This window comes from Microtus ochrogaster, chromosome 2 (genome assembly GCF_000317375.1).
Source record: "Microtus ochrogaster isolate Prairie Vole_2 chromosome 2, MicOch1.0, whole genome shotgun sequence".
Lineage (NCBI taxonomy): Eukaryota > Metazoa > Chordata > Mammalia > Rodentia > Cricetidae > Microtus > Microtus ochrogaster.
The window spans coordinates 8,142,306-8,157,326 of NC_022010.1; the positions used below are offsets into that span (position 1 = coordinate 8,142,306).

At 49.7% G+C, this 15,021-nt stretch overlaps 1 protein-coding gene across 1 annotated transcript in view; it reads right to left on the reverse strand.

Annotated features, from left to right (window-relative positions):
• Window positions 1-15,021, reverse strand: part of Fbxw8 (F-box and WD repeat domain containing 8) — a 102,073-nt gene that overhangs the window by 59,849 nt on the left and 27,203 nt on the right. The window contains exons 3-4 of the mRNA XM_005344342.2: window positions 13,987-14,151; window positions 11,024-11,112 (exon numbers count right to left, since the gene is read on the reverse strand). Of these exons, the coding sequence (XP_005344399.1) occupies window positions 11,024-11,112; window positions 13,987-14,151 (254 nt within the window). The remainder of the gene's footprint in view (window positions 1-11,023; window positions 11,113-13,986; window positions 14,152-15,021) is intronic.

The window sequence follows — 15,021 nt, forward strand, 5'->3', positions numbered from 1 at the left end:
TCCAAGGGAAATCTGGAGAGTACAGACAGCAGCACATGGGCGGGCTGGGAGGCTCCATTCCTGTAGCTGTCTGGATGGATGACTAGTGGGGAAGGAGTCAACTGACCACAAAAGGCTGTGAACTACCTTCAATCCCAGCACTCGAGAGGCAGAGGCAGGCAGAGCTCTGTGAGTCCAAAGTCAGCCTGTTCTACAGAGTGAGTTCCAGGATGACCAGATCTACACAATGACCCTGTCTCAAGAAGGAAGGGAGGTGGAGAGAAGGAATGAGCACTGTGATGGTGTCCCCCCTCCCACCCTCATCAACAGGCTGTCGCCTCCGCTCCTTCCACACTAGGAATCAAGGGAGAAACATGGACGCATGCTGGTGTCCTCATGAACTGTGCCTGCAGAGACACAAGAGCAGCTGGGACTGAAAACTATCAGCCCTGCAGCTAAGCTCTCTCACCTCCTCCAGGAGCAGAGCTAACTGGTAAGGGCCCCTAAGGACTCCTGCTCAGGCACTGCTGCCTTCCTGTGAAAGGCGCCTGTCCTGCCCACTAAGAAAGCAAGGCACTAACTCTAGCCTGTGGCTTTGGTCACTTCCTGGATGACCTACTCGGTCATGAAGTCCCAGGATGATGGTGCAGCCAAATGATGCTACACTGCCTGTTACTGAGGTGTCCGCATTCCTCCTGCTGAATCCCTCCGTTGAGGAGAGCAGGGACTGAGGAGAAGCACCTGTGGGGGCCTCATGAGGAGCACAGGGATGCTAAGGAACAGTCTTCCTGAGGCCCCAACCACACAACATTGTAGAGTCAAAAAACTTAATTCATCTCCAAAACCTAGGACACATGAGTGTCTGGGGTGGCTACAAAAGGCCAGTCTCAGGTCAGAGTCCCATGGTTATGTATTTACTGTGTGATGTGGGAGTGTCATATATCAATCTGTTGATTTCATTGGTTAAGTAATAAAGAAACTGCTTGGCTCTGATAGGCTAGAACATAGGTGGGTGAAGTAAACAGAACAGAATGCTGGGAGGAAGAGGAAGTGAGCTCAGAGGCCATGCTCCCCTCTCCCAGGCAGATGCGATGGAAGCAAGCGGCCAGGTCAGACATGCTGAATCTTTCCCGGTAAGCACACCTGGCGGTGCTACATAGATTATTAGAAATGGGCTAAATTAATATGTGAGAATTAGCCTAGAAGAGGCTAGATATAATGGGCCAAGCAGTGTTTAAAAGAATACAGTTTCCGTGTAATTATTTCGGATAAAGCTAGCCATGTGGGAGCCACGGTGGCCGGAACGCAGCCCCGCAGCTCCTACAACAACTGTGTGCATGTATGCTGGAGGAGGGGCATGTGTTTGCCACAGCACATGTGAAAGTCAGAGGGAAACTTTGCCAAGCAGACTCTCTTTCTACCATCATGTGGTTCCAAAACTGGGCGTGCGAGGCCAGGCCTTTTAGGACAGTGCTTCACCCACGCGGCCATCTCAGCCCCCAGGGTGAGGTTTCTTAATGCATTCACTGCGTGCCCTGACTCAGGACTCCTCGAGCACACACTGCAGTGCTCCCCAGCTATTAGTCTACATGTGCACACGAGCTCACTCTGCAGGACCGGGTGCAGGCAGAGCTCTGCACGAGGAGCACACAGCAGGAGGCTCCCAACACTGACTGCTGCTGCTCCAACAATCATTACCCTCCTACTGTCCGTAACATTGGCAGTGCATGACCAAAGCTGTACACTCATGTGCCCTGAACAACACAGCCACAGACTCCAGGCTCTTCAGGACGTGGTCTAGATGACCACTGTTGGTGAGGAGCCTACACACAACTGCAACCAGCTCAGCACCCTCAGTCTGTCTTGGGTTGATCACTGGAATACAGCCAGTTTCAGCTACAGTCAGGAAGGCAAGCATGGGAGTCTAGACTGTGAGTCCACTCTTGAGGTTCAACTCAACAAAAGGAAGAACTCAGAAAAGCAAGATGAAGAGAAAGGCTCTTGAGATGTTCGTGCTCCCGGCAGCCCTGGCTGGACTTTCAGCACGTCCATGATCTTCACACTGTGTTCCTCCAGGAGTTCATGCAGGTCCCTCTGCCCTCACTCAGCATTCCTGTCCATTGCTGAAAATGCTTGTCTGCAGCAAACTTCATGCTGATGCTCCCTTGGGGTACAGTGGGAGGAGCAGGGGATAGAGAGCAGGCTCTGAGGGATCAGGGCTCCAGCTCACCATCCTCTCCAGATAATTCTGAGACAAACAGCAAGGAACACCACAAGGAAAACATGCTTCACTCTGAGCCACACAGCAGTGAGCGAGCGGTGTGAGACATTACTGCTGTGTCCTCACTGGGGATAAGCAGAGGCCACAGTGAAGTCACTGCGCTCACTCTACCCGGCAGCACACGGCTTCCCTCTCAGAGCTATCTCCACTCCCTCCAACACTTACACACCAGGGCCTCCCACTCATTCCAGGGGCCATCCTAGACTCCTTGCCAGCCCTGCCTGCAGCCAGCCTGCCTTGCTGTCTCAGCAGCTGTGTGCTATCACCAGTTGGCCTTGCCTCCTCACCTGGCCTGCATCTCTATCTCACACAAGCTAATGCTACCGAGAACTGGTGTCTGGAAAGGGCAGGTCACCAGCAGTGTGCTCAAGCGCTGTCCTTGCTCCCAGCCAGCAGCCCCCAGCACTAACGGGAGGCTAGAACACCCAGAACACAGGCGACTCTCCTCAGACTTCTGCTCTCCTCCAAGCACACTAGACTGTAGCTCTAGGAGACAGCAGGCAAGCCCAGTTATTTGCATAAACAGGGAACTTTCCAAACAGCCACTTGAATTAACTGTTCTTCGCAGCCAAAGAAGTGTGCAAATCACAAGCATTTGCCCCTTTCACCGAGGAAGCAGATTTCCCATTTGAGCAGGAGCTGTAGGACCCAAGCAACAGGCTCTGAGAGCTAAAGGAGAAACCAACAACAGGTAGTGCTGCTGGAGCAGGCTGCAGGCAGGCATTTTCACCAATGGATAACACTAGCTAGGGCAGAGGGACCTGCACGAACTCCTAAGTGTGGTCTAAAGCGTGCTTAACTCACAATGGCCAGGGCAAGGGAAGACACGGGTATGGAGGTGGAAAAGGCTCCAGATGCTCCACTACGGCCTAATGACAATTACACTCAACCAATTAAGACCCCACTATGACAGTCGCACTGTTAGGAAGCCTCTGAACCTTGGCGTTGATGGCTGTAATTAGCGTGCACGGTACAACTAAAACAAGAGCTGATGTACGGCACAGAAGAGTGGAGGCAACCTCATCACAGCAAGTGGGGATTCACCCCAGATGCACATGGGCCAGGGACATGAAGAACCACCTGCTTTCCCAGTCATGCTATGCCTGGCGAGGTGGTGCTTACCTCTAAATGGAGGTGGTCAGAGACAGTAACTGACTCCAATGCCAGGCTCCTCAGTACACCAGGGCAATCGCCAATTTAAAATGATTACCATCAAAGAGCTTTTGCTAATGGATGCTTCTGCCAGCAGAAGATTTATTCAGAGCAAAAGGCCACAAGAAAGGGGGCTAGAGGAACTGGTCCTACCTTGCACGACCATTCATATCCCTCCCATGTGACACTCTGCAGGGGAGGCTACATGTGCTCCAGGTGCCAGATCTTAGTCACTAGACACAAATGTGTCCTCGGCTCTTCCAAGCAACCTGGACAAGTGGAGGAGGGTTTGACAGAAGAGTGCTGAGGCAGAGTCAAGCAATCGTTTCCTCAGCCTGCTGCTAAGCCCATCAGGCACTTCACACCCCAAAAAACAGCTTTCAACAGACACCGCTCACAAGAACCAACCCCAGTTAAGTGAAGCACAGAGAATTTGTGGTTTGCATACTGTGCTCAGCTGGGCAGGACACAGCCCTCCCCCCTCCTGCTCCACCAAACTCTCTCCATCAGTCTCACCACCCTATTTCATGGGAAGTCAGACACCAGCAACAGTGGGAACCGGAGCATGGGGCTGGGTTGACCCAAGAACACCTTCCATACCCTTGGCGAGCACATAACAAAGATCATCGAAATTTCTTCTGCCTTCACAGGACCCTGTTTTTGCCACTCTCAAATGAAGTCCCAACTCTATTCTGATCAGGCCTCAGCAGCACATGGTTTCAAACACTTGAAGCCCCGTGCCAAGGACTCCAGGAAGGAAGACACACAAATGCTGTAGTGGATTACTAGTGACCAGTGTAGCCCAGGAGTACAGAGGGACACCCTCTCCCCACAGTCGAGCACTCCTAAGTGCTCACAATCCTCTGGACCAGCTGGAGTGGACTTCCCAGGAGGAACCTGGCCTGGTCCTGGGCATGTCTGGAGTACTCTCCTTGGTGTCAGGTCCCTTTCTTCCCACTCCACTCCCCAGCATCTCCCATGCTGTCCCATAGCCACCAGCAGCTGTAGCCTTTGTTAGCCTGAGAACTGCTTCTGTGCACAGAGTGCTGTGAGCAGCCTACCCACGCTGACCGAGACCAGAATGCGGGATCTTCTGGCTTCAATCTGGGCGGTGGAAGTGGCTGAAGGCCAGTGAGGTGCAGCACCCACATACAGAAGCTATTTACACCCTCAGCACACACACAGAAGCTCTGAGAACTCTTCACTTGCTCCGTGCCTCCTGGATCAATAAAATCCAGGGTATTTACCGTTTTCTACAGAACATGACTGCTGTACTGCACAATTAACAAAATGAACTCGGCCCCACAGTGCAGCCACTCTGTGGAAATGCACCAGAGCCAACATCGAGGGGGCGTAAGACGTAGCAATTGAAAACTAATGAACATCTTAATGGCCCTTGTGTGGTCCACACACTGCACACTTAGAACTGCTCTCCATACATCTTGGTTAATGACAATCAATAGAGTCAGAGTCGATGATGATTATGCAGAGTTATTGGAGCTGTGGCCCTTCCCATAATTCCCTGGAGAAGCAGAGATGGATAAATGCAGCCATGAGTTCATCAGTATTTATTAAGGACGTTCTGGAGCGCCTTCATTAAAGATGTAATGAATGCAAAGCTCCCCTGGTCGGGTATCAGCAGCTTACCTCAGACTTATTTACTAGAGGAGCACGCAGGCCTCGCAGCAGAAAATAAATAAATTTCAAAGTATTTTAAAAAAGCGGTCCCTGGTGGGTCATGACGGAGCCCCTTATGGGAAGCAGCCCAGAGCCATAAGCAGCCGCACAAAATCCATACGAGGCGAGGCTGAAAGGAAAACTGGCAGGAAAGGAGGCTGAAAAGGAGAAAGCTGGAAAGCACATCCTGGTTAAGTGTGAGAACATACGAGAACGTCACGCCAGGGTGGCACTCACAAACCCTGCTGTCCCAGGCAGCCCCTGAGGAGCATGCAGGGCTATCTGCTCTTTCTAACTTCTCGGCAGCAGAGCTGGCGCACCTGGAAACTTTAGAGAGCAGCCTCTCAGGGCTGCCACACATTCAGAGTGGAGGAAGATTTGGCTGAGAAAGTGGAGGGAAGATGCTGGTCAGTCCTGGACAACTGTGTTTAAACAGCATTCCTATATGACTCTCACTGTGAATGACCAAGGCCTGAGGCAGATGACACCAAGTGATAATTCAAACCTTATGAGCTTATGAGCCTAAAGAAGCTCCAAGTCCAAAGAACAAACACTGAGATCCCAGAGCCTGTGGACAGATGACAAGATAAACTAGCACCAGGCCTGCAGTGGAGACACAGCCAGGGCTCACCTGGCTGCGAGACAGCTGCAGTGTTTCTCAGCATCTGCTCCAGTGCGCTTGCCTCTGAGGATGGAGAAAGAACAGGCCAGCCCAGTACTTTCAGGTAAAGGAAGAGTTAACTTATGCAGCACTAACTGATACAGTTTTCCCTCCAACTCCAACTACAGAGGGGAAACAGGGATGCACAGCTGTGGCTTTCCCCAGGAAAGGCAGGAACCATGCATGGTGACCATGGAAACCAGGGGAAACACCTGGGTAGACTGAAGCATCCCTTAGCATGTAAATGGGTGAATACTTTAAACATCTGGGAGATGCAGTCTTCTAGTCTGAGTAGAAAGTGAGCTAACTAATGGAAACGGGACGCCACAGACATGTGATCCCAAGCGAGTGGGAGGTACTACACACCACCATACACTCCTGGGCATGGATAAAAGCTTTTGGTGAGCTAATAGCTTAATGACGGCAGAGCTGGCATGGGACCTCAAAGGAGCCCAGGCTTAGCTCCCCGGACCCCCAGGCTCTGCCTGGGCTGCTCTTCTCTAGGTGGCTCTCCGGCAGTACGCACAGCAAACACAACTTGGCCCCACACCTTGGGCTGGTGCAGTGAGGTTTCTGAGTCCATGATGCCATCTGTTTGCAAGTCTTAACTTCCGCAGGACCACTGGGGAGAAGAGAAGCCAAGCCCCAGAGAACAGGGAGACTATCGCAGCTCTCTGCCTCTATGAACTCTCCTCCACAAATCCATGCAGCATTCCTGATGCTCTTTTCTTTGTGATGGGAACTGAACCTAACACCTCGTGTTTTCCAAACACACTTCTCCTGAGCTACACGTTCAATTCCAACATACAATTTAAAGAACCTCCTAAAATTTTAAAAGTAGTCACCTACAAAATTAAAAGTTAAAAAACAGGCCACCCAGACATCTCCTGACGCACTGCCAACCAGCTCTGCAGATGAAATGTGACACAGAAGGCAGGCTGGGGCCACCCGGCCAGCACAGCAAGGGCCAGGGCACAGACATACAGGTGGACACTGAGTCTGGCAGGACAGGAAGGGATGTACTTAGAGTGAACTTGAACATGATTTTTTCCCTAAGAAGTGGAAAATTTTAACTGGAACAGAGATGTCTGAAGCACTAGTCCTAGCAGAAGCAGGCTCAGCTAGCCCTCACATGCTCTGGGATGCTGGTCTCCCGGCTGAGTAACCTATAGAGACTCAGTAAGACAAGAGGAAAGGCCAGAGGGAGACTTCATTTGGGACTCCAGGACTTGCTCTCCATGTCACCTGGGTGGTGCTATGGGGCCAAAGATGTTTACCACATGACCCTGCCTTCTCAAGAAGGGTGCAGTCAACAGAATCAAACCGCAAGATGCTCAAGAGGTAACGGCTGGTAGATTATGAGCCAGAAAGCCACCAGAGGCCTGAGGACAGAGGTATTTCTGGCAGCATCCAGAAATAAGGAGATGTGCACAGGAGCAAGTGTGAGGTGTGGTTTGCAAACTTCAAATCACAAAGTCACACTGGGAAAACTGAGGGCTATGGAAGAGCTTTCAAAGTCTCTGAATCTGGAAGATAGAAAATTCCTTTCAGTCCATAGACTCACAGAAGGGATTCCACTTAGAAAACTATCAACATAGTGATAGCACAGAACCTGAACTGGACATGTGTTTACAAAGGACACCAAGCTTCTGCAGCAGCCTCTGCTTTATAATCTTAAAGACGATCTGTGGCACCAAAACAGAAAACAAAACCATCTGCAGACCATCCACATGAAATGCTCTTAACGCTACCACATCGTGTGCCACACAACGGCCCATTCAGCAGCAGGCCACACACAACTGTATCCCTCAGAGAGTATGTAGCCTAGTGATATCACAGCCTTCTAATTTGTGTCTATATGTCCTATGTCATCCTCCAACACACTTCTCAGAACAATTAGGAAACCGAAAGCGACTTAATTTACTGTCTGCCATTGGGTAAATGAAGGGGAAAACTAGGAACTAGCTGGGGAATTTTGCATTAAGTCTAAGAAAGTAATGAAAAGTAACATAGAAAAACTCTGCAAGAAAAAAGTAATAATATACAATATAAGCTTTGACTATATTATATGAAAATAAGTGAAAACTAGCCTGGAAAACAACATACATGATCCAGCAAGTTACAAATGCAGACTGTGGGGTCAGGAGACTCCAGCCACTCTCTAACACTTCTGCAAAAGTAACATGACTGCATTAGCATCTTGAACAAAATGATGCTGTTACAGGCTTCAGAGGAGATGGGAGGGTGGTGTGTGCACAGGGCAAGTGTCCATCTAAGCTCTGAGTCTCTGCCACTTACACCCGAGAGTTCTGGAACAAGATCAGCGCTGAAGTCGCTTCCAAGCTTAAAACTCCATGGTTTTAAGTTGTGACAACTAAAAATCAAACAAACAAACAAAAAATCCCAAACATTTCTCTGCCTTCCCAGGGAAAATGGAGTATAATGGGAGGGGAGAGAGGCTATGTATGAAATGTTGGTGCTTATTCCATTCAAAATCACATACAGCACTACTAACCACCCCAGGGTAACAGAACCACACACCACCCCAGGGCAACAGTCTTAAGAGTATTCAGGAACTCCTGGAACTCCTGGAAGGAGGCAGGGCTCAAATGGCCCATCAAAAATAGGGACTGGGGTTCTTGAGTGTGGTAGCACAGACCTTTAGTCCCAGCACTCAGGAGGCAGAGGCTGGTGGATCTCTGAGTTCAAGGCCAGCTTGGTCTACCAAAAGAGTTCCAGGACAGCCAGGGCTACACAGAAAAACCCTCTTTTGAAAAACAAAAGCACGGCTCTAAAGCTACAGAGAAACCCTGTCTCGAAAAAACAAAAACAAAACAAAACAAACCAACAACAAAAATAAAAAATAAAAATAAAGCACGGGAAATGGGTTTTTTGCAGGATGCTCTGGAATTAGCAGCAGCAGTTGTAGAATCTTGAAATGACTGAGGTTCACTGTTTGAGAGTGAAAATGTGAACACCATGGTATATTCACTATAGCTCAGTTTTCACACAGATGTGGCAGGTGACTCAACAGACAGTGTGGCAAACACATAGTGCACTTGAGTTAGGAATCACCACAGACCACACAGGAGTCTGAATGTCAAGAAGGGACGATCAAGAACGTCTAAGACAGGAAAGGGGCAAGGGCAGTGGACAGAGAATGCCAAGGTGGGGAGGAGCAAGCCTGCATTTCAACTGCAGGAGTAGATCTCAGAGGCTAAAACATGGAGCACAACCTTTGGTCAGGTTCTACTTCTGCCAAACAAAGAGAAACAAGAAGAGTATGGAAATCAGCATGAGCAAAAGCAGGAGAGGCGGTGCTGTCTCTTTAAGAGGCTCCTTGGAGATGCTGAACTGCAGAAAGCCTAGAGAATACAACATTGATTGGGAATGAGGTAACCACAAACACCACTGTCTCAAATGAAAAGGATTCAGGAGCTGACCCAGAAAACAAGCATCGTAACCGCCAGATAAAATTTTAATGATAAACACAAGATGCTCTGCACACAGTAAGATCGCAGGGTCTCGGACGGAGCAATCAACTACAGCTTCTCTCAGAGAGGAGCCGAGGAGGCTCTGTGACCCGCAGCTCAAGTTTCACACAATCGATCCCCAGAACACTGGTATGGCTGGGCCTTTGGTGGCCTATCTAGTGCTGAGTAGATCCCCAGGGAGAGGAAGGAGGGGGAGAGGGCAGCAGCTACCTTCAGACTCTGTCTTTCTGGGGGCTATACATTCAGAAGCTCTTAACTGGCCTTGAGGAAGGAGAGTCACCTATATCTCCAGTCTGCCAGGATTCTTAGTCCAGCTGCAGCATCACAACCTCCTTATGTGTTTAGGCAGAACCCAGAGCAATGTAACCCTGGTGGGTTACCACTGGTCCTCAGGCATGGGGCAAAGCTCTCTGCTGTCAAGGAGCTCAGAGAACCACACCTCACAATGAAGCTATAGGTCTGACTGCTCCTGACAGACAGACAGACAGGAAGCAGGTTACCCACTCAGATGTAAGAGCTGAGGGGTCGCTTAAGAAAGTGAGGCCAGTGAATAGAAGCTAAGGAGAGTTGGCCTTCCTGGCCAGATCATCTTTAAAACAGAAGGGCCAGTGAGATGGCTCAGTGGTTAAGGGCGTCTGCCACCAAACCTGACAAACTGAGTCCGACCCCTGGGACCCACACAGTAGCAGGAGAAACCAATCCTGTAAGCTGTCCTCTGACCTGCACACAAGTACTGTGTGCACTCCCAAACACACATATAACACAAGTAAATAAATGAATAAAGTGTAATGAAAGAGAAACAATTTTTTTTAAACTTATTTATTTATTTATTATGTATACAATATTCTGTCTGTATGCCTGAAGGCCAGAAGAGGGCGCCAGACCTCTTTACAGATGGTTGTGAGCCACCATGTGGTTGCTGGAAATTGAACTCAGGACCTTTGGAAGTACAGGCAATGCTCTTAACCACTGAGCCATCTCTCCAGCCCAAGAGAAACAATTTTTAATGTCAGGGCCTGCCATAAAATATTTCAATAATCTATTTGGAATTTCAATTCAAATGGTGCTTTAATTTTTTTAAAACATTTTATTTATTTGGTTTATTTGGCACATACAGAGGTCAGACAACTTCTTGCAAAAACTGGTTCTCTCCTTCCACCACCATAAATGAGGTGTGGGTTCCAGGGTCAGACTCGGGTATCGTCAGGTTTGGTGGCCGCACTTTGACCGCCTGAGCCATTTGCTGGCCTTCACGCGGTGCTCACTGAGGAATGCTACTTAAGGAGAGAAAACGATGAAGGAAGAGCTGACTGTTGACTGTAGAAGTCCAAGGCTGGCTCTTAGTTCTGGTTTCCTCTAGGCAGGAGTCCTGCAGCAGTTCCCACAAAGCCAACTGACCCAGAAGAATGGGCTGCATTCCTGCTTTCTGGCACACAGGCTGAGATGGCAAAAGTATATATAGTTTACATTTTGAGACACTAGCTCAAGAGACATCGTAACTCTACAATACAGTTGATCTGATTGTACAATAAAAGAATGCATGTCCAGATCTCTGTGGTAACAGCCATGAAGAACTCCGCTCAGTGGGTTCTGGAACAGCAGCCAAAGAAACTCAGAAGCTGATGTTAAATGTCCCAGCCAGGATACAACAAGGCCTGCAGAAGCTGCACTGATGGGAAGGAGGAGCAGCGGCCACAGTACCCAAGTGGGGTGCTTGGGCAGAGGGTACAAAGTGAAGACACAGACAGAGCTGATGTGAAGGAACATGGCTTTGCTTACCCTGCGATGACGACACCATCATGAGAGCGCACATCACACAAAACAGCATCAGGAACGTGCTCCAGCTCACTCACGGCACCTTTACGATTCTGTGAGGAAAAGGGGGTGTGGTTTATACCAGTCTTGGGGTAGCCCCTTGTAAACAATTCTCTGAGGAAAAGGGGTGTGGTTTATACTAGTCTTGGGGTAGCCCCTTGTAAACAATTCTGTGAGGAAAAAGGGGTGTGGTTTATACTAGTCTTGGGGTGGCCCCTTGAAAACGTGCTCTGTCTCACTTACACGTCACAACCGTCTTCAGTGGCACTGACCTCACACACAACACTGGGCATTCAGGAGGATAAAATGGCAATATGGTGAACCTATACCAGAGGCACTGCATGGAGCAGTGAATGAGGTGCTGGCCTGTCCCCAGAATGTCACCAGTAGGAAGAAGTATGTGCACACAGGTAAGTGTCCCTGTACAGGGCAGGGCCTGAAGCAGTACATCAAGTACATTAAGCAGTTCAGCTTGCAGGAGAAAGCATTTAGTGGACATGTAAAAGAACTTCAGAATAAATGAAACGCTCACAGGGGACACAGACCAGAGAGGGCAGAAAAGATGCCATTCTGACTAAGAGTCTGACTTCTCTGGGAAATGGTCTTCGAAGAAAAGCCTAAGCCTGAACTTGGGGTGCTCCCTGGGAACATAAGTGGGGAGTGAGAGGGTGGAAGGAGGCAGGTCCCAGCTCTGGGCCCTTGTGTGACTTTTGGGTTATTTCCCATAATCGCTGAAACCATCTTTACATTGGTATACTGGCAGGTGCTGTTTGAGCTCACAAATGAAGAAGCTGCCTCCCATTCTAGATCCAAGCATGGTCCTGGCTCCCCTATTGGGGAGAGAGAAGAACAGCACGCAGCTAGGACATTAAAAATCTCATCCTTCCTGGCATTTGTGAGGCAAAGGCCAGAAGGAAAGCTTTATGGAAACCCATTTCCAGCCAGCTCTGAGCTGCAGGTCCAGGTAGACATGCATTCACGGCTCATGCCTTAGGAGGAAGTCCTCAGAACTCTAGGGTCCTTTCTGGGGTTTTCAGACACTAACTTAGGAGTTACCATGCCAACTGCCTGCCCTCTGAAATAAATCTCAGTTAGGTCAGAATCACTGTACCTGTGACGTGGCCAGAGCCCTGAACACAGGCAGGCTCCATGGGGGCCATGTCAGACCATCCCTAGGGTCACAGGCCTGGGAGCAGTGTTTACTCTGAGCCTCCCAGATGAGAATGGGGGCATGCAGAGGTTGCACACCTGCACAATGTCCTTTGCATGTGTCAGTGAAGGTTCTTCCTAAAACTGCACTAAGATATCTACCTTGACATGTAGTCAACAATCCATCACTTAAATTTCACCCAAGAGGTCCTCACTACTCAGAGTTCTGGGAGGTGACCTAGGATGCCAGGAGCCCCCCATGTGCTGCTGCCCATCTAACCAGATCACTTGATAGACAACTACATACAAAGAACACCTGATGGTTTTACACTTGCTGGAGAAAAACAGGGAACAGACATTGGGTAGCATCACATCTTCCTTGTGAACTGTGACCAATGCCAAAGGCTCCTTACTTCTACCACCTCTAGCCCAAATGAGGACACCCTGCCCTCCTCCCTTTTCCCCTACCCCACACCCCACCCCAAAGCAGCAGCATAAGCAGAGCTGTTGTCTTCCCTTGGCTCTGAAATCTCTGAATTCAATGCCAGGGACAAGCTCACTCTCCTGGTTCCTGCCTCTCTGGACAGAAAGGTAGGAAAGCCCAGCTCCAAGCCTTCCTTCCTCTGCCGTCAGGTGGACTGCGGCCTCTGTGTCCAGGCCTTGCTTCATCTGAGCAGCTTTCTTACACAGATCATTCTACCCATCCATCAGAAGACCTAATTAGGTGCCTACTTCCTGCTACCTTCTGTGGATGCAGGTGCCATGGAGCCAGTGTCTTCATGCGCTAAGAAGACTGGCCTGGCCAACTCTCCAGTGATGACTAGTTCTTAACTAGGAGCAACTGGCCACCCAGGGAATACCTGGTAACACCTGGAGAGGAGACATCTTGTGTGCCACAACAAGGGCAGAGTGCTATTGGCATCTAGTGGGGACCCTGGTGTATCGCTTGGCATCCTGAAAAGAGCTGGCCCAACATCACCAGTGCTGAAGCTGGCCATCTCAGAGGGGTAAGCACTGCTCACTGATGTCATGGAACCAGGGCACTGGTTATTAATCTGGTTACAAGGTGACTACAGACAGACCAGACATCACATAGGCAACATATCATCACCAGTCATGACAAGGCTTTCTTGCCTCAAAGTCTATCTGGATTAACCTTTAAGTGAGAGAAGGGCCCAGTTCTACCCCATCTCCAATGGGTGACTTCCCAGCTGCCTAGGTGGGAAGCAGCTTGGCCATGCACCACCTCGCTGTGCTTCACCAAACCCTGGAACATGCTTCCTGACAGCTTGCTTTCCCAGAAATGCTTCTCTGCAAATGCTTAGCTTGATCTAGTATTTCTGTAGAGCCTTGAAGTGATAAATGTCAGGGCAGCAATCCAAGGGTTACGTGAGGCAAGAGCAGACAGCACTCAGCACACCACCTCTCCAGCAGCAGCTCCACAGGGGCCTCCAAGGGTCTCTTGCCTGTGTATGGTGCTGCTGCTTTGTCAGCCCTCTGGGAGGCAAGGAAAGAGAAAGGAGCAGGGGGTTGACAGAAGACTTCAGTGACCCTAACCAGCCAGGAAAGGCAGTGTCAGACAGTCCACTTCAGCCCCCTTCCTGCACAGCAGGAAGAAGTTCTAGACTGTAAGGAAGATGCTGAAATCAATGATTGGAGGGGCTTGGGGTTGCTCAGCACACCCTGCTCCCTCCACTCTAGGAATGAGCCTCAGGCAGCAACTGCAGGCCTGCTGTCCACTGTCCCTGCCTCAGGGGATGCCGCTGGCCACTGCCTACCTTCCAGTTGGTTCTTAACATATGCTCCTTGGCAAGGCACTCTTGCAAGATGAGCTTCCAGCAGGAGTAGTCAGAGATGCTGCTCCGGGGAAGATGCCCCTCTTGCTGGCACAGCCGGTACCACAGCACCTCGTCTTCAGAAATCACCTTCCATGTCTTGCTCACCTAGAACAGCACAAGTGACGCAAATGTCAAGATCTGCAATTAGAGAAGCTTTGCCATCCAAAATCAATCAACACCTATATTACAGCTCCGGGCTTATGGCAGCATAGAACGTCTCATTAACAAAACACACTGAGGTGGAAAAAATACAAGCAAATGTTTCCAGTTATATCTTTCAAGATTTCAAAACTGTTATACCACCATGTAACGTCACATTTTAAATGGTGTGATAAATTATCATCTAACAAATGAAAGAGACAAACAATGCACCAATACAAAAAATGCTAAAAGAACAAACTGAACACGGTAAGGACCATACAAGCACATGGAGCTTCTCAGGTGACTTTGTGGACAGATCTGCATGACCATCTTACAAAGCGGAGTCTGGTGGCCTGTGATGTGGAAGGTTTTAATCTAACATGACCGAGGGGACCAGCTGGGATGGGGGTGTGAAGATGTCTCAAAGTCTAATTGCCCCTCCGTGGTGGCAATTAGAGCACTACCAAAAATGAGGGCAGGGCTGGGCCATCGCTCAGTGGTCGAGTGCTTACCTAGCACATGGAGGCTCTAGGTCTGGCTAGTACTGTAAGCAGGAAAGGGAAAGGAGCTGAGGAGACGGGTTGGTGGGTCTGGTATTTGCTGCAGTGTAAGGACCTGAGTTTGGATCCTCAGGGCCAGGTAAAGCTGGAGGCAGTGCCCATCTCCTGTGGGAAGGTGGGAGGATGCCTGGATTCCAAGTGCCAGCACATACACATACACAGTGGTGAATAAGAAACCCAGGGAGGCCGGGCGATGGTGGCGCACGCCTTTAATCCCAGCACTCGGGAGGCAGAGGCAGGCGGATCTCTGTGAGTTCGAGACCAGCCTGGTCTA